This window comes from Pezoporus wallicus, unplaced genomic scaffold, assembly GCF_028554395.1.
Source record: "Pezoporus wallicus isolate ANWC-B61680 ecotype Strahan unplaced genomic scaffold, APGP_CSIRO_Pwel_v1 contig_8649, whole genome shotgun sequence".
NCBI classification, from domain to species: Eukaryota; Metazoa; Chordata; class Aves; order Psittaciformes; family Psittacidae; genus Pezoporus; species Pezoporus wallicus.
Genome location: NW_026639134.1, coordinates 479,743 through 498,992, shown reverse-complemented (window position 1 = coordinate 498,992; position 19,250 = coordinate 479,743). Strand labels below are relative to the sequence as shown.

At 42.0% G+C, this 19,250-nt stretch overlaps 1 protein-coding gene across 1 annotated transcript; it reads left to right on the top strand.

Annotated features, from left to right (window-relative positions):
- The first annotated feature begins 590 nt into the window (after positions 1 to 590).
- NINJ1 (ninjurin 1) lies at positions 591 to 18,920 on the top strand. Its single transcript, XM_057413797.1, has 4 exons — positions 591 to 688; positions 10,607 to 10,841; positions 15,448 to 15,609; positions 18,629 to 18,920. Exons 1-3 carry the CDS (start codon positions 617 to 619, stop codon positions 15,600 to 15,602), a joined length of 462 nt encoding a protein of 153 aa, XP_057269780.1. The 5' UTR covers positions 591 to 616; the 3' UTR covers positions 15,603 to 15,609; positions 18,629 to 18,920.
- Positions 18,921 to 19,250: the final 330 nt, after the last annotated feature.

The following is a 19,250-nucleotide window of genomic DNA, read 5'->3' as shown; positions in this document are numbered from 1 at the left end:
GCTTCTCTGGGCACCCTGTGCCAGCGCCTCAGCACCCTCACAGGGAAGAGCTTCTGCCTAAGAGCTCATCTCAGTCTCCCCTCTGGAGGTTAAAGCCATTCCCCTTGGCCTGTCCCTACATCCCTTGTCCCAGGCCCCTCTCCAGCTTTCCTGTCGCCCCCTCAGTGCGGCTCCTGCCCAACACTGGAAATTCACGGCTCTGACCACCCGCTGGCCGCGCGAGCTCCCGCCCCTGTGCCCAGCTCCCGCCCAGCCCCAGGCCCCGCCGGCGCTGCAGAAGCCTCCGCCACTCCTCATGCCGGTGGGTACCGGCTGCATCACCGGGCGGGCGGTGGCTTTGGTTCGCCGCCGGCCGGGTCTCGGTCCCTCACGGAATCCTCCGCCGCAGGGTGCAGCGTTCCGGGGGTGCAGCGTTCCGGGGGTGCAGCGTGCTGCGTCCGCCGGGCGGACCTCCGGGGGAGAGCGGGGCGGGCGGGCCCCGGGGCGGCGGGTTTGAGCAGGGGCAGAGCCGCCCCGCTGGAAACTTTCTCATCAGCGGCCGCTCTCGCTCCCGGCCGCTGAGCCGGGCCTGGCAGGAACGGAGGGCTGGGGCCGCACCGACCGCCTCTGCGGCGCGATGGACTCCGGCAGCGAGACCCACGAGATGAACGGGCTGGCGGAGGGCGCGGAGCCGGCGCTCGGCGAGCGGGTAGGGAGGGAGGCGCTTTCAGCCGGCTGTGGGGAGAAGGAGGGCGGGAGCGGGCTCGGCTGCCGCGGAGCCCGGGCATGGCGGGCGGGAGCGGGGCGGCGGGAGGAGGCGGTGTATGGGGCAGCGGCGGGACAGGCGTGAGGGGTCCGGGGTGGCCCCAGTCCACCTCCGACCCAGCCGACTACGGGAGGCAGCGGGAGCCGCCGGGGAGTTGGGGCGGGAAGAAACGCCGGGAAGGGGCCGGTGTGCGGACTGCTGCCCTGCTAAGTCTGGTAATGGGTACTCATAGAATCCCAGACTGGTTTGTGTTGGAAGGGACCTTAAAGCTCATCCAGCTCCAACCCCTACCACGGGCAGGGACCCCTTCCACTAGAGCAGCTTGCTCCAAGCCCCTGTGTCCAACCTGGCCTTGAACACTGCCAGGGATGGGGCAGCCACAGCTTCTCTGGGCACCCTGTGCCAGCACCTCAGCACCCTCACAGGGAAGAGCTTCTGCCTAAGAGCTCATCTCAGTCTCCCCTCTGGCAGGTTAAAGCCATTCCCCTTGGCCTGTCCCTACGGGCCCTTGTCCCAAGCCCCTCTCCAGGTTTCCTGCAGCCCCTTTAGGCACTGGAGCTGCTCTCAGGTCTCCCCTTCAGGAGCCTTCTCTTCTCCAGGCTGCTCCAGCCCAGCTCTCTCAGCCCGGCTCCAGAGCAGAGCTGCTCCAGCCCTCGCAGCATCTCCATGGCCTCCTCTGGCCTCTCTCCAACAGCTCCACGTCCCTCCTGTGCTACTGCCCCAGAGCTGGATCAGGGCTGCAGGGGGTTCTCCCCAGAGCACAGCAGAGGGGCAGGATCCCCTCCCTGAGCTGCTGCTCACGCTCTGGGGGTGCAGCCCAGCACACGGGGGGTTCTGGGCTCTAGCACACCCTGAAGCCGGGTCATGGGAAGCTTCTCATGCACCAGTATCCCCCAGACCTTCTCTTCAGGGCTGTTTTCTGCCCACCCTATACTTTTCAGTTTCATTTTCTTTCCTAACCTGTCTTCCATTAATTCAGCACTTCTTTTTGTGTGCATGCTGCTGCAGGCAACCCACTTTGTCTCATTTCAAAGATAGGCAAGTGCCAGTGGAGGAAAAGATCCTTTTTTGTCTTTGGCACAACGACCCTTTAGTTCCTACACATGTGAATTGAAAGGTCATCAGATGTCCTCCCCACCCAGAAATCTCTGCTCGGAGCACGCTGACATCTCTCTGAACCTGGGAGGGTGTTTCTACCGAGATTACTTGGGAGAGGATGGAAAAGTTGCTCAGGAATATGTACACAGGAGAGAAGGGAGCACAAAAGTAGGAGGATTATTTAAAAGGTTGGGCCTGTATGAGTTTTTTTTTTTCCATACCCTTGGGTTTTACCCAAGTAAAACCAAGAAATACCCAACTTTTCTGTGTAGTCAAAACATGGCCAGAGATCTTCATTGCAGAGCATTTCATCCATACTCTGTTTATGCATAAAGCATGTTTTCCAAGCATGCCAGTTATCTGAAAAGGTTTAGAAGAGCATAGAAGATCATCTTTTATGTTGGTTTGGAAAGGAGTAAACTCTAAAAAGCAGCTTTTGTTCCAACCTAAGACTTCCACATAGAACCAGTTGTACTAAACCACCTACGTCACTGGTAAAACTTTCTGGCTACAGACAGACTGGACTGTTTGTGTAGCAGATCTGTCCTTCCTCCCTCCCTTCCTGACAAGCCCTTGTAGCCATGAATAATCCTACCAAGAAATAAAACAAGCTGACTTTAATAAATCCTGGAAAGTACATAAAGATAATCAAGGCTGGGCTGCGCAGGTCAGGCTGGTGGCCTGGGGGGTTTCCTGTAAACCACTGACTTCTTGGCCATCTTCCTTTTTATTAACATAGAGTTGTGGTTGCATCACAACTACTAGACATAGAGATTTTTTTTAACTTGCTATGTTCTGAGAATTTTTCTGGAACTTTCCCATTTTACTTCATCTTCAGTTGCAAGCAATCATGATTTTGTTACATCTTCCCCATAGAAACTCCAAGCTCCAATTGACATATAAAAAATAAGCAGCAAACTGTACTATTATACTGTATTATACATATACAGTAGCACTTCAGAGAACTTTACAGACACTTTTTTCCCATTTTCTAACACACACAAAAAAGTTTATGTGAGGTAAAACAGATGAGGGCAGGTTTCTTAAAAAAACAGTCTGTGAATAGGAGATACCTTAGAAGTCTGACCAAGTTCACAATTCACACAAATAAAAGAACACCTGAACTCAGGAGCCAGCTAAACCTGGGGAGTCCACAAATCTGAATGTGCCTGCATCTTCAGTGTTGGAGTCAGAAGTGCCCAAGTGTCTGCACAGGCATTGCAACATGTTCCACCTGGGATGGCTTACTGCCATCCTAGTGTCTGCTCTCCTCAGAACAGATGCTGTTGCACATCTTCAGCAGACTGCTGCCTTCTCTTTCAGAAGAGCTGACATGAAATGCAGATAGAGTTATCCAGCCTTCAAAGCATTCAAAGCACATGAATTAAAAAAAGACAAGTTAAGCCAACTGTAATTGTGAATGAGTGGTCACACAGTGGGTTGATGTGGTTTATTTTGATTTCATTATTAATTTGGGTAGGTTTTTTTAGCAGCTGTCAAGCTTTTAGAAGTAAGAAATTCCCTGCTTCTAAAGCCGGGTTAGCCTGGTACGCCTCATTGACTCATGTGAGGAATTACACTTGGCAGAAGTATCTGGCTGCTTCTTCCAAAGTATCTGTTCATACAAATACAGATAGTAACTGGTTTTGCATCTTCATCTCCTTGCTTTCCTTGTTCATGGTCCATATTCATACAGTCCTGTCACCCTGTTGTAAAATCTATTTTAATGTTTCCAAACTAATAGGAAATCCTAGTTGAAAGACTTAAAGAACTATGACAAAGGTGAACAAGAATTGGATGGTAGAAAAGAATGACAACAAAAAAATAAAGCTCTGCAATAGCTGCCTTCAAGCTTGTATTCATAAGTAGGTTTGGAACATAGCAGTTTCTTGGCATCATGCTGCAAGTAACAAACTTCACATCTGCAGGAACTTGAAATTATATCACTGCATATAGAATGAAATGGAAAGTTCTAAAGCATCCAAATTGAATTTGAAATATTTTATATACTCTGAATATTGAAACTGCTGATGATAAGGTTTTGTTTGCTTGTTTTTTTAAGTAGCTAGAATAAACAAACAGTGCTTTAACCACACAAAATAGGCAGCCTGCAGACCAGTTGTGAGAAGCAGTAATAGAAGATGTGAATGAGCAGTAGTAATGCAAGACAGAAAAAAATCATACAGGAGAAAGCTTCTGTCTAAATAGGTGTACAGTGTAGTCTTAATGTAGTCATACTTGCATTTTCTGACTGTATAAAAAGTGGCCCTTCTTAAGTATAGGCTTTTAAAGGTACTAGAAAATTGATGCTGTCTGTGAAATATAAACACAGGCTGAGTGTGTCCCCCCTGCTTTTTATTTTAATTGATTGAAACCATACGGTCTCAAGATGTGATTGCAGAAGTCTCACAAGCTAGTTAATGTGATGCTGGGTTGGTACTTGAATGAACAGATTCCCCTACCCTCAAATGAAATTCCTACATGAACTGTAATTGATGAGTCAGTCCAGAGGTATGTTTTTTCTCTCTTTAGTCAGTGCTAAGCTGAACAAGTGATCTAATGTTTTACTGGGGAAAAGAAATAGTATCTTCTGAGGAGGTGTACAAAGGAGCTAATTGTCCATTACATAACTGATACAGCTTAAAATCATAGAATCATAGAACAGTTAAGGTTGGAAAGGACCCTAAGATCATCTAGTTCCAACCCCCTGCCACAGGCAGGGACTCCTCTGCTAGGACCATATCACCTAAGGCTCTATCCAGCCAGAGATGGAGCATTTGCCATTCCTTTGGGAAGCCTGTTCCAGTGCCTCACCACCCTCACAGGGAAGAACTTCTTCCTTATATCTAACCTGATATATTTGTTGGAAGAATATTTCTTGTCTTTGTAGAATATTTTCCCTACTTTTTTAGACCAGCAAGACCTCTGAGGCAGAGGGGAAGTCTGATTTCAGAGTGGCCACTTATAGCCCATTGCATCTTCAGTAAGTGATGGAGATATGGACAGAAATTCCACATCTATGAGGGTTATTAAATAATTATATGAAGTGACTAGTTCAACTGTGTAACTGTAGGGTTGATCTTAGGAAAAAAATACAAGTACAGTTCTGAAATTCTCTTCTGTTTTATTCCTGTACTATTTCTTAATGTCTGATCCTTCTCTTTTTTGATATAACTGAAATTTTCCCTGAATGTGAAATTACCGCTAAAAGATCTGGAAGAGTTTGCTGTGCAGTATCTTTCTTAATGGTCAGTATTTCAAGAACTTAGCGAATTACTTTTTAAAAAAAAGAGCTCTCTATCATCTCTTTAATAGTCTTGGTTAGAAAGACTGTTGCAAAACACAGTAGCGAACAGTCCACTGTAAGGTCAGTTTGACTTGCCTCTGTTTACACAGCCTCATTATTATGTAGCAAGTTTTCATCATTTTAAAATTAGGACTGTCACTAAACACAAGAATTTAAGGAAGCTCCATATAATACAAACAATAAAAACCCAGAGGTCATTTTGGTCAACAAGTTTGCCTGATATCATTTTGAATCAAGGCTGTTTAGCTATTAGAAGTGACTAAAAGCTGCCAGAAAATTGCAATAATCATTAACCTAAAAGAGAAAGAACGCTGTATGCAGAGTCAGAGCAAGCCAAAGACTGTGGGGATTGTATTTCAGAGTAAATGTAACTGAAGGCGAAGAATCTTCTGATAGCTTAAGGAAGGTGTTATCAATCGGTTTGAATATAGAAATGATAATCACCATTATCTTCCCAGTTACAAAACTGTGGGTCTCCTCTATTTGATAAAGACAGTCTACTGCTTAATGATTGGAATAGTTAGAATGCTTAATGGTTAGAATACCATGAAATTATTTAGTGCTAATACTGTACCAATACTAAATTAAGGATTTGTGTGTTTTCAGAACCCAGATATGAGACTCTGGGCCTGACATGCAAAACATGGTGAGCTGTGGTACAAATTGCAAATCAAAATTGAAGAGACCCAGGCTGTACTTCTGGCTTATACTTTGCAGTTTCTGTTTCAAAGTATTCATCTGGGAAACTGGAAGTTCACCTTGTGAACTGCAAAATACTGGTTTTCTTGTGGGATTTAAGAAGAAAACAGTAAACAGTCTTGTGCTAGTGCAAGTACCTGTTAACTTCATTACAAGAACAGTAAATTCAGTGTTCATAACGGATTTGACTCAGCTTGGAAATTTCAAGATCCTGTTGTTTCAGGCAGTGTTTGCCTTTTGTGGGGCTTTTGTTTTGGCCTTTTTTTTTTCTGAGATTTTCTTAAAACAATATCTAAATGAGAATATATGTGGTGCAAGACATTTAAGAAGCTGCATTGAGCACCTGGGGACGTACAAAAAGAGAAGAAATGAATCCTAACATCTTGCTGTCAGAATCCGAACTCTTTCTTCCTGCATTCGTAGGGCAGAGTGACAGAAACAACCATAACTAAGTTGTAAATACAAATGCAAAGCAGGCAACATTTTCACTAGTGGTTTGTAGGTTTTTTTCTCAGTGGATTACAGGTGATTGGCATGTCACAGACCCCTTCTGTCTTCTCTGCAAAGACTCACTGATACAGTTTGGCAAACTCAGGTCAAGTTGGACAAGAAAATAAACAACTTTTGGGCTTCCCATTTTTTTGTTCAGACTTCCAGCATTTTGGTTTGACTGCTTCAGCAGTGACTAGTGTTCGATAAATACTCTGCTGAACAAACAGCTACATAAATGTTGTCACAAGTACTGATTTCATGTTGTAATAGAAGCAGAAATCCTTACTATAACTAGTTACTGTATTTAGTTACTTTATTATTTGTTTTCAGATGTTTCCATTTTCAGTGCTGTTTCCTTCCTGTTGAATCACCAGGTGGGTCTCAGATGTGATTCATGAAAGTTGGCATACAAGGACATTCGTCTCAGTGCCACTTTTATTTTTTAATAAATGTAATGAATAAATCCTCTCTGTATTTCAAAGGGACTCAGATCTTCTGGGTCTCCTGTTGAAATGATGAGTGAAGCAAAGCAGCAGCAAAGTCCATGTCAACACAGTGAGATTGTGTGTCTAATACCGTTCAATCCTGGTGGGAAGGGTTGGTCTTACAGAAGAAAAAAAGTTCCAGCTTCTCATGCAGCATCTTAGCTTTATCCTTGCAAACAGCTCTGCTCTGGGCAAGCAAACAGACTTTGCTGCTGTGTGAGGACCAGTGATATTATTGTCCATGGGGACAACATCATTTGACTGTGAATATCAGCAGTTCCACAGGAGATTGTTCCAGTCACAGACAGAGAAAGAAGTTTTTCAGCCCTCTACTTTTCATAATTGTGCGGCAGGCTGTTCTGCTCAGGGTTGGTGCTTTGCTGGCAATTGAGACCTGAGGGCAGGCTGTTACTGACAGGGAAAGGAAGATACAGCAGTTCCACCTACACCTGGCTCTTGTGCACACACATGTGAAAACACGTGCAGTTTTTCCTCAGACTCATTCAGTGATGCCAGCTGAAGGGATCAGCTTGTTTGCACCAGGTAATTTGAATATTCAAAGTGTGTAATGAAGTGTTTTGATTACGTTGAGGATAAGGCAGGTTGTGTGAAGTACATTTCTCTTGCCAAGTGACACCTGCAGGAAAAGTTTTACTTTACATGCATCCTAGAAAGTCTTCAGAAGCCACACTTTCCCTCTGCAGATGATAACAGCATGGGGAAGTGTCATTGGATACTGTGGGCTGCATATGTTTGCTACATGCTTTAATCTCCCTGAAAAAAACATAAAGCCGCATAACATAGTTCCCATATAATTTCTGTTGTACATGACTGTAATTATCCTGAGGTTAAGGCAACAGCTTTTCTTTCTTTCCCTGTCTATATGTTGTTGTACAACACATAGTCAAATCTTAAAAATTGCTGCCATAGGGCTGACTGCATTTGTTCCAGTGCTTTTGGCAGTTGTCTTCAACTTGCTTCCAGAAAGCATTTTTATTTGTTTGATGGTTTTCCAGCATGAGTGAGGAGGTACCAGTTCTCAAGCAGGAGATGAGGAATGATTGTTTCTGGGTTTTCTATGATTACAGTTCTTTTTTCCTGGCAGAAGACAAGACCACAGGCTGCTTACAGTAGAACCAACATTTCACTTCTCCATATGCCTCATTCTGATTCTGAGCTGGTCTGCTTTCAGGAGTGGTAGCTGAAAGTCTCTTAACAGAGCAAAATGCCAGTTTTTAGAATCTAAGCATAGTAAATAGCTGAGTTGTCATGCCAGGAATAAGAAGTTTTGCCTTAGTTTGCTTCAGCAGCACCCTACTTTGAAAAGTCTTCTCCATTTATTGGAGTTTAGAAGTGACTCAACCCCTTTGCTTTCACCACAATTCAAATGCCATATCCTCCTATTCCCACATGCAACCTGACCATAGAGAAAATCAGCAAACAGCAAGGTCCTAAAAGTACAGCAGGACATTTCTCCAGGAGAAAGAAAAGATTCTGCTTTTTATGTACAAACTGTCTTATGTCCTGTAGTCACAGAGGTAACTGAAAGGAAGATTCAGCCCAGACTATCTACTCTTTTGTGAAGTTAAAATAACCCAACAGACCACCATGTCAAACACCATCACATTCCCACATCAATGAAAACACAGAAACTAGTTGTCGTGTTTTTACTGCAGTCCCCTTCCATCAGGATTAAGAACCGAGTCACAGCTACCCATGTAGTTTTTGATGGTGTTGCATGCTGCAACTTCGTAGCCCCAACAGGTATTTCTATGGCAGTATTTTCATCAGGAAGGAGTTAATTAGCTAGTCAATATAGGGAAAAGCTTCCTTTATTATGAACTTGTGATAAAATATTATTTCTATAGTCTACTAAGAAGACTTTCTTCTAAATTCATGCGTAGAAATTGCATTCTGCTGTTACACATGAAGTTCCCCATCCTGTTGTACACTGCCAGCATTAAGTAGCCAAGAGCTAAGTGTGTGCGTTTGGCTTTTTACTGTACACTAAACAGTGAAAAATGTTAGTCTGGATCTTTCTAGAGTACTGCCACCATATATTCCATGCTGCTTTCCATAAGGAAATGAACATCCACATCTGGTTTAGTGCTTCTGGTGGATGGTATACTAGAATTACAGTATTTTTCCAAGCATCCAAATGCTTCAGTGGTTTAATGGGGCAGGGAGGTAGGACGAGGAGGCTGGCCTTGAGGAGAGAAAAAGTGGCAAATGTAGGACAGATCCCCCAGCCAAATTGCATTTTAGGTGGTGGGATATAGACAAAACCAAATGTGTACTGAGATCTTCCTGACTGAAGTCAGCATTCATTTCAAAGCCAGTTTCTTCAGCAGCCTCGTCTCAATATAAAGAAGCCATCTTCGTGAAGCTATGATTACATGGCTTCTTTCTCTTTGTAGGAAAAAAAGTCTGCTACTGTCCCATGCTGTTTTTCACTGAGTAAAATATTTAGGCTGTGGTTGATTACAACATGTCTGGTGAAAATGGGTAAAGTTTGGTATTTGAGTGCCCTGGAAAAGCTGGGAATGTGTTTGCTCTATGCATTAATATCTGTCCTATTTAAGAGGACACTTTTAGGGCTGTACAGTGGCAAACCTGGCTTTGGAGTTGGAAATTTGATAGTTCTCAGTGCTGCTGGAGAGAGTAATTAGAGGGCAGTTTTCTGCATTTGAACTAACCTTCAAAGTGAGACTTTCCCCACAGTATTTTCTGGCAAGCAGGAACATACTTGTGCAATTAAAAAGTTCTCTAAGAAGCAGCTTTAGAGAAGTCAGCTAGCATAAGCTTACTTCCAGTATATTTGTGTATTACTTTGGAATAAAGTCTATAAGGAAGAGCAGCAATAATTAAATTCTTAACCTGTTCAGAGAATACAGAAATGAGGGTTACCTACTCTTCTCATCGCAGAGTCAGGCATCTAAGCCTAACCTAGTTACCCTAAGCTGCATCTAATCCATAGAGAAATAGGCACCTCTGAATGATGAGCTGTCAAATGTCATGTGAATCATTATTAGGAGACATTCATTTTTTTTGTCCTGGCAGGTTAACAAGCTCTGGTTTTGCCCTGCAGTTGGGTTTTACTTTCCTGTTTGTTTGAAGGACAATTTAAAAAAATTAAAACCTGTTGATGTGAAAAATGGAAAGAAAGTTTCCCTTGTGCTTGGGCAGTGCTTGGCACCCACACATCATAAGCTATTAAAGTGGAAAAACAGTTCACTGTGTATGGGTGGGACTGGACAGGGACATGGCAGAGTAAGCAGCAAGGAAAGAGGTTAAGCAAAGCTCGTACAGTGGCCAACTTCCACATAAGTCCTCCAGGTAAGATTCATGAGTAATTAGAACTATGTGATAACAGAGGATGAATTTAATAAATATTTGTGGTTTTAAGTATGCCGTAGTTGCAACAATTTATTGTTTGCTTGATTGCTTTGCAGGGGTTTTTCCCACCCAACCTTTTGCAGTGCAAGCTTTTCAGCTTCTTCAGTCTTCCCCTTTCCCAGCATAGAAACATCCTGACTCGTCAGACTGATCCTACAAGCTGGAAAAAGTGTACCTGCCAAAGTGCAGTACAGGCAGTATTTACTGCTCTCTTGTCAGATGGAGGACAGTAGTAACAGTGAAAAAGATGCACTGAAAGTCTCAGTACCACTACTGCTCTTATCAGTATGAATACAGAAATTAGTTGATGTGCCAAGTGATCTCTCACTCACTACACCAATTAAGATAGATGTGAATAATCTTTTTCCTTTCTCCCGATTCTAGCACAGAACATCACAGTGGTTTCAAAGAAATGGACCTATGAATATCAACCACTATGCAAATAAGAAAAGTGCTGCAGAGAGCATGTTGGACATTGCCCTGCTGATGGCCAATGCATCCCAGCTGAAAGCCGTGATAGAGCAAGGACCTTCTTTTTCCTTCTTCATCCCACTTATTATTCTTATCAGCCTGTCACTCACACTGCAAGTTATCGTGGGAGTACTCCTGATATTCCTTGGTATGTAGCAACAACAAAACCATTGACATGTATTTTTCTTACAGGATGCAACCTATAAGATGGTATATAAAATGGTATATAGACTCCCTAATTATTCTTAAATATTTGAAAGTTATATTTGAAAGTCTTTATCTCATAATTGATTGAGGTATTTTCTTAAGACCTTAGAAATAGTGCATCCAAAGGAGGAAGGGCAGCTTTATGTGGAATCTTCAGTTTTGATCAACTTCCTCATTTGCCCAGTTTATGAATATTTTTCTTTTCAGAAGGCCTGAGGAGGAAGGAAAATGATGAAATACTGTAAAAGAAACATTAATAGGCCAGATAGAATCATGCAGCCTTCCCAGTTTCATAATACTGTTTCTGGCAAGACCTGTTACTTAATCCTGTTAATTATTATAAAGTAATATTTTGAGAATATTTTGTGAACATGAGTAGCAATTTGGAACTAAAACTAGGTTGTCTTGAATTCTGCTTATCACTAGGGAAACCTTTTCTACTTTCTACCAAAGAAATATGATGCATTACCTTTGACATATGCTTGAAATCATCTCAAGAGAATGACTTCAAACAGGAGTTGTGTTCGTGTGTGCTCTGGACATGTTTAATGGGACAGGAATAGAATTAGTTCCTTGCTCCCTGCCCTTCTCACTCTCCGCTTTCAGACTTATTTGGGGAATGATAAACATTCACATTCAATGTTCAATGCAACATGTTTGCTGTTCTCAAAAATAGAGATTCCGCTAGTCAGTATTAATAGGTACAATGCCATAAGGCACTAGAACCAGTACTTATCACTAAATATAAAGTATTTTAAATCAATATTCTAGTGGGAGGTATCCCTGCCCATGGCAGGGGGTTGGAGCTGGATGAGCCTTAAGGTCCCTTCCAACCCAAACCATTCTGTGATTCTACGATTAGTAGCACAGATATGTCCTGCACCCTCTGCCTTATTCTGTAAAGCAGAATATTGATCTAAGTACCTATAGAACCAGGCTCATTTCCAAAACAGTGTCATCACTATGTGAGCATGAATTATCCAAACTCTTCTGGAAACCTGAAATTTCTGTTTTGACCTTAAACAAGTCTTCAGTGTTTCTCTTTGCTATCTCACCCTACTGTGATGTTTTCCCCCCACGGTTTTGCAAGGCAAAATGCAAAAAGAACCCAGTAGCATTTTGCAAAGTTACTGGAAACCTGCAGTGTTCATTGGCAGCACCCAAGCCTTAGACCATAACTTTGGCAAGTCGATCAAAGATACCTGTGGAATCGGAGGAAATGTTTAGGTTTCAGCATCAGTTGAACACCTAAATGACACCTTCACTGGTAGGAAACAGCTATGTGCCACTTCTTTTGCTAGTAATATATGATCATTTACTCTCATAACTTTTCTTAAATCTTTCCCATTAAATCAAAGGGTATTGGATGGCAGATCTTAAGTCTATCATAAATGCAAAGCCTTGAAGATGGCAGTCAGAATTGACACAACATTTACTAAGTTATAGGTGCCACCTTTGGCATCTATGCTAATCTTTCAGCATGCTGGTTTTTAGCACAACTGAAAAAAAACTTGGTGTTCAAGGAGGAAGTTCCTAGGAAACCAGGATACGTAAGGCTTATAATATTGATATGCAGCTGATGTAGCTTTTTTTTTGTTACAAAAGAGACAGAATACAGCTGTCCCTGCATTGGTAGGGTAAGTACAAGAGCAACATTCAGGCTCAGAGGGAATTACAGAAAGGGACTGGGAAAGGTGACCTGATGATACTAGGGATGTGTCATGGACAGTCACGGAGAAATCAGCAATACACAAAAATAAGTAGACCTCATCCCTGGCAGTGCTCAAGGCTAGCTTGGACAGGACTTAGAGCAACCTGCTCTAGTGAAAGGTGTCCCTGCCTGTGGCAGGGGGTTGGAACTGAATGAGCTTTAAGGTCCCTTACAACCCAACCATCCCGTGATTCTATGATTCTATGTTTCTAGGTTGAAGGCATCTCGCTAGTGGTTGTTTCAGTTGAGCAGGCTTTGAGACTCTAAACAAGTTTCCTGCTTTTCGTTAGGCAATAATTTCTCAGTATATACTGAGACATGGCTTTTTAATGCTTGCTTCTGCCAGGCATTGCCGAAGTGGCTTCTATTCCTGTCATTTTTATCTTTGTCACACTGAGAACAAAGAGCATACCCAGCAGCCTCTACTCCGAAGCTGAGCTGAGGCAGAGATCACAAACCACTTAGCAAACACTGAGATGCATCTGGAGTTCAGCCCGTGATGTGCAGTCAGCAGCAGCTGGAGGTTCAGTGTACCAAGGGTGACAAAGCCCTGTACCATTGGAGCAATGCTGTCATGCAAAGGTCAGTAGTACTGAAGATAGGAAATAGGATATGAAGGTACAAAGATACAGGCATCATAGCAAGAATTTGCTTTTTGCAGTGTGTATCTGGTAGTTTTGGCCTGCAAGAACAGTTTGTCTTTCTGTCCAGCCACAAAATTCTGCCACTTACAAGCTGTCATAAGTACAAACAAAAGTCTGTGCAACTATCCAGTTTCTTTCCTTGAGACAGAGTTTTATCCCAGGCATTACCAGTTCTTTCTGCTCTGTGTGTGTGCTTAAGAGCTTTTCCCCTTTCAAAAGAGCCTTTCACAAAAACAATTTGAAAAACGTTCAGCAAATTTGTCCTTGAAAGTGATTTGGTAACCTTAACTTTTTGGGAAAAAGCAAAGAATGTCTTGAAATAGTTTAAGTGGCATGAAATCATAGTAATCTAATCCCACTATAATAAAATAGTTAAAGAATAGCTGTTCTTAAGAACATTTTCACAAACACACTCATCTTAAGCACTATAATCACTAACATAGCATGACTGCCATTCTACTTCAAAATTTAGAGCACTGCCTAAACTGACCAGCAATATTGTCTTCTCTGACCCTTACTTGGACAAAGGGATGGCTCTGAAAGTGTCAGTTCTCCTTTGAGCATGGTTTCTTCTAACTCACAAAATACATTAGGCCATTATTCCCTTTTCTTTTTTAAACCAACTGTCTGAAATGCTTTTCTCCTATACTTTAGGAGTAATGATTCAATATTCATTTATTCGACACATGAGAGTCTGGGAGTCCTTCTATGTATTGTTGGGATACAAACATCCACATAGCTCCAGATACTTTACAGACATATATAAACTCATTTTCAGGGTTAAATACTGCTGAGCTTAAATTATTTCATGCCTACAAAGGTAGCTCTCCCACACAGTGCTTTGCCTGGCCTGTGATGTTTGACATACATCATAGAGGTTTAGCAAACAGTACCTGAAGAGGTGCCCGGAATTCCTTGAAACCAAAACAGCATTAGACTTCCTAATTAGGGGCCAAGTAAACCTCACTTTTAATACTTCAGCATCATGAGTTTGTTTGTCACTACTTCTGTATAACTGCTTCAACAAACAAGCTTGTCATGGTTCTGTGGTTAAGTTCTGCAGTGTTGAGAGGCTCACTGTGTTAAAAACCAAATAATAAAGTTGATCTCTGGCAGTAGGGTCCTAGGCTAGACATCTGTGTGCGTGCCTGTCAGAAAGAGCTCAAAGGTTTATGTTGCTGTAAAAACTTGTCATGTATAAACTTTCTATCACATGTCCTGAACATGCAGACTCCAAGAAGAACTAGGATTTTTAATAGGCAAAAAACTATCCTCAAAACAAGCTCCAGAATTCATTGGCACTGATTCCACCAGCATCAAATTTAGCAGAAGGTCTGAGCTGCAGAGCCCTTAATGCAGGAAAGCAGACACAGAGGAAAATCTTGTGTTTCTGCATGATGCCAGGCAAGCACCCCAGACTGTCTTACACAGGCACATGCTTTACTCTATCATCAAGTCTATTATCAGTCCAGTGTAACTCTTTCATATATTTTCACAAGGCCTGGAATCAAAGCTTAAACTAAATTAATACTATCTCCCTTGTGTGTTCCTCCCTCACTGCCATTAGCAGTTCAACTGCAAGGAACAGAAGAAAATGTTTACACAGCTGATGCTTTCCATAAAAAGGACTGCAGCTACAGTGCTCTGTTTAGCAGATATAATGCCCTTGCTTTCTAAAAGCAGAATCAATGCAAAATCAGGGAGTACAGCTGGGGAAGAGCACCAGCACCAAAAAAATAATTAGAGCACTGTTAAAGAGATTGGGCTTCCTGTGAAGAACCTGCAGGAAATTTAACTTCATTCTATCTGGTCAGGACTTCAAGCTTTGTGTATTCATGACTGAAAGAATTTTTAAATGTTTAAGGTCTGCAACAAAACTAGATTTCGGAAGATCAAGAACTCAGAACATTTCTAGTGATGTTTGTGTATCCGTTACTTCCCATGTGCATCCACAGAGATTATATGTTAATTACTGGAAGCTAATAGGCTCCTTGTGGTTAAAGATCTTCTGCTTAGCACTTTTACTGACACTGCAGAATTTTACTTCCCTTTTAAGTATGACTGATGCAAATAGTGTAAGAGAAATTCTTGAACTGCACAAGTAGTGAAGACTTTTATTCTGTATTTTGAAATACATATAATTAAACATATAATACGTATAACTAAAACTTTTTTTCCCTTTATCTTTGAAGTAAAATATGACCTTAACAACCCTGCAAAACATGGAAAGCTGAATTTCCTCAACAACCTTGCAACTGGACTAGTATTTATTATAGTAGTTGTGAATATCTTTATCACTGCCTTTGGAGTGCAGAAGCCAGTTGCTGAGTCAGCTTCAAGACAGTAAATAAAAGGTGAGTATGATCTCTCTGCACCCTCAGGTAGTAGGGCATAGCATACAAGAATGCTTTGCATGCTAGGGCATAGCTTTAAAAATAGCCACCGATTTATCTATACAGTTCTAGCCTTCACAGATAAAGAGTTTACTTCTGACAGTTGCAAAAGCAGAAGCAATTAGGGACTGCTATGTAATTACAGTGGTTTTGTAAATTAGAGTTCAGAAGTTGATGGCAGCATCTTATTTTGTCAGGGTTGCATGTGTCACGCATAGGAAGTGTAAAGGTTGTCCTCATTTAGCCACTCCTTTTCCTCATTGCTGACTAAGCCAAGAAGGGAAATAATACTGTTTTGCTTCCTCCAAATGCCTGTTCTTCTTTTATGGAAGTTTTGCAGTATACTGCGTCCAGTCTGTTAGACTGAAGATTTAATCTTTATCCAAGTAATTAGGGCTATTAAGTCCAACATATAATACACATCACTGGAGCCCTTCAGTTCCTGTGCAGATAGTGTGGCTTTTCGATCTCCCAAGCTGCAGGGCTTTTGCTCTGTGGGAGATTCATCCCAAAGTGATGTGCGCTATTGCTTTACTTAATACATGTGGTCATTTAGAACAATACTGTTTGCTCTACCTGCATTTTAAAGTTTGGTATTTACTTATGCAGAAGAATAAATGTAGGAGTTATGGGAATCAAAATGGGTATCTTCCTAGCATCATAGCTGTGATGAACAATTTTGTAGGAGATAAACCTAAACTGTAGGCTTGTAGCCCAAGAAACGCTATAGTTCAACATCTGCCTTTAAAGTAGCACTGCTATGTCTGTGTGTACCAACATTGCCCTGGCTCTTTATCTTCCTAATATCCAGTATTTCAGAAGACCTGCTGAAGAAGGAATTACTTGACTTCCTTGGCAAGCCATGGTACACTGGCTACTAGGCTGACAGCCCATACGTGTAACATTATTAGTTTGAGTTAACTTCTAAATGAAAGCCTTTCTCCATGAAAATGAAGGTACAAGGCCTTTAAACAGGGCCCTAATCTGAAGATGAATGGTGCAAGAGAAATCTGTGCAAGAACTGAAACCAGGTCAGAATTTATCATGGCTCTGAACAGTATGTGGGCAAATCAATGCAAAAACTTACTAGAAAGATGAAGAATGAAATTCATTTATTCTGGGGTGAAGGTGGAATTGTCTGCTTTAACCAAAATCTGTGAAATTCTGGCACTGAAACAAGATTGTTTTATTGTATTTTCTGGCCATAGTTTCTACAAATAAACTTATAAATATTTAATTTTAGTAGCAAAGAGCACACAGATTATCTCAGATATGTTCACAATTATACCTGGAACATCCATCTCAATAGTATACATTAAAACAATACTGAAAACACTAACCTCAAAATTGCACTGGCAAAGCCAAGAGAACTGAATGAAGGGTTATTGGAATTGTAGCTGTCTTCACAGGAAAAAAACATGCACAATAGCCAGGAACAGAGGCAGAGACAAGAATCTGAAATAGGCATCGAGAAATTCAAATCATGGACAAGGTGAAATACCAGAATCCCAGCAAATCTCTTTTTGGTACAGTGAAAGAAAAACGAGGGAAGAGAGGAGAAGTAGATTTTGCTTATCATACTAGTGTATGCTGGGTGGAGAGGACCACGAGTTGACAGTCCAACCCAGAGCCAGTTAGTGCCTTAATATAATGGTATACTTAGAAGTCAACCAAAATGCAGGGGGTAGGTGTGACACACCTTGCCTTATCAGGATACTGGATGCATGAGCTCACCCACGGTTCATCTGCTGTTTCTCTACTAATACCGCATTCTCTAATGAGGTGCCTTACTGATTCTCCCCAGTACCAGTGCCAGCTCTGCTCCCTTTTTGATCTCTTGCTGTATTTCTGTAAAGCACACCTCAATACCAAAGTGCTTTGAAGAACCCTGCAGCTGTAACTGAGATTGCAGGACATCTATTTTGTGTGTTACAATCCAGGCTCCAGACAGCATTAATATGCCAGGCTGACTTCTGAACATTTCTGTTAAAGAGCATTACCTCTTTAAATATGAGAAGTGTATCTCCCTACAAATTTCTCCCACCCATCCGTGGACTTTGTCTACTTTCCCCTAACTTCACACACACGTGGCTAAGTCTTATGGAAACATCAGTGGTTTTATGCAATGTCTTACTGCTTACCTGGCACCATCTGGCAAGAAGAGGGTCTTCACAGCATTTGTGTTGGCATTTCTCCTCTATTGTTCCTTCTGTTTTCCATAAACTGTCAACTCCAAGGGCTTTGTGGCTTAACTGTAACTAGAATTGTGGAATCCCTAGTTAGAAAGCTAGGTCTTATGTGAGAGACCTGTGCACATGTAACTGAGATCATCATGACAGCATGAAACACAGTTCTGCCTAGAAGATGGTAATAGCTCGTACAGCTCTATATCATATATTGCATATAGCTGTGCACAGCTAGGGTATCTTCACACACATGAACATGATTGGTATCTACTGTTGGAATTGGTTTAATAAACTTGCAGTGCCTCAGTAAAGGAGAACCAGTAGCTGGTTTGTGTAACCTCAGGTAGAGACAAGACCAAAGGATATTTAAAACAAGTTTACATTTGTACAAAACCAGCAGCTGTGTGATCCTGCCTTAATGCTTCTCACACAGGCAGCTTCCTAATAAAATTGCCAAATGTGGTGTCTGGGACCTTGTCTTTTTGCTCCATATTTGTTAAATGTGGTAGTTCTTTATCGCTTTGGAACATCACATCTGTTGTCCCCCATTTGTACTTACTGCTCTTGTTAAAAACACCCAGTCACCTTAATGCAACTTGAAAAATAAGTCTTTTTTTTCTGTCCACAATCTCCTCAAAGCTCTGAGAGAAATGTGGCCAGCATTTTCTGGCTTTACCTTTACTATTATGCATACTTCAAAGAAAACCCACCTTCATTTCCCCTTTAAGGCAAATTTGTCGTTTACTCTAATTCTTGTATCACTAACATCTCAATATCTTTATTTTGTGTTTCAGAGACCTGAAGCATTCATTCTAGATGCCATTTGCACTTGAGCCAGTTACACTTGGACACGATGGCGGGGGGGGGGGGGAATACTCTGAAGAAGCTGGACACATCAAGCAGCTTTCTCTGGTCTCCAACAAGCAGCATATTTGTGTACCTGGAATTTTCCCATGTGTTAATATTTAAACTGTTCAGCATCTAAGGAAAGGTTGATTTTGACTCAAGGACATTGGTTTCTGGAATACTGGCATTTCCACTTCTGCAGAAACTAACTGATTTTCAGAGAGCTCATCGAAGAAGGTATTATCAATTGGTGGCACTTCACAGGACTTCCCTTTCTCCATGCCTTTTTTTATTTGTGGCAAGTTATCACTTCCTTGTGGTATGAAACATCAGGCCTTTGGTTCTGGTGTGGTCACATTGTCCTTTATTTCACTTGCTTGGCACTAAACCAGTGTACTCCATGGCACAACAGTGGTCTTCCTTTGCAGTGTGCAGAGATAGCTGTGCCTTGTTTTCTTTTTTCTCCTCTCTAGCTAAAGCAAAGGTGAGACAAACAGAAGCTGTAGGCTATCATTTGTCTAGTTTTGGTCACAGGGACTCATTTGTCCTGCTTCTTAATTTCTGGACCTC

Excerpts from the sequence above, each read along its gene's own strand:
- NINJ1 (XM_057413797.1), top strand. The coding sequence starts at position 617 with ATGGACTCCGGCAGCGAGACCCACGAGATGAACGGGCTGGCGGAGGGC. Across the intron at positions 689-10,606 it reads AGCCGGCGCTCGGCGAGCGG|CACAGAACATCACAGTGGTT; the intron begins GTAGGGAGGGAG and ends TCCCGATTCTAG. Across the intron at positions 10,842-15,447 it reads AGTACTCCTGATATTCCTTG|TAAAATATGACCTTAACAAC; the intron begins GTATGTAGCAAC and ends TTATCTTTGAAG.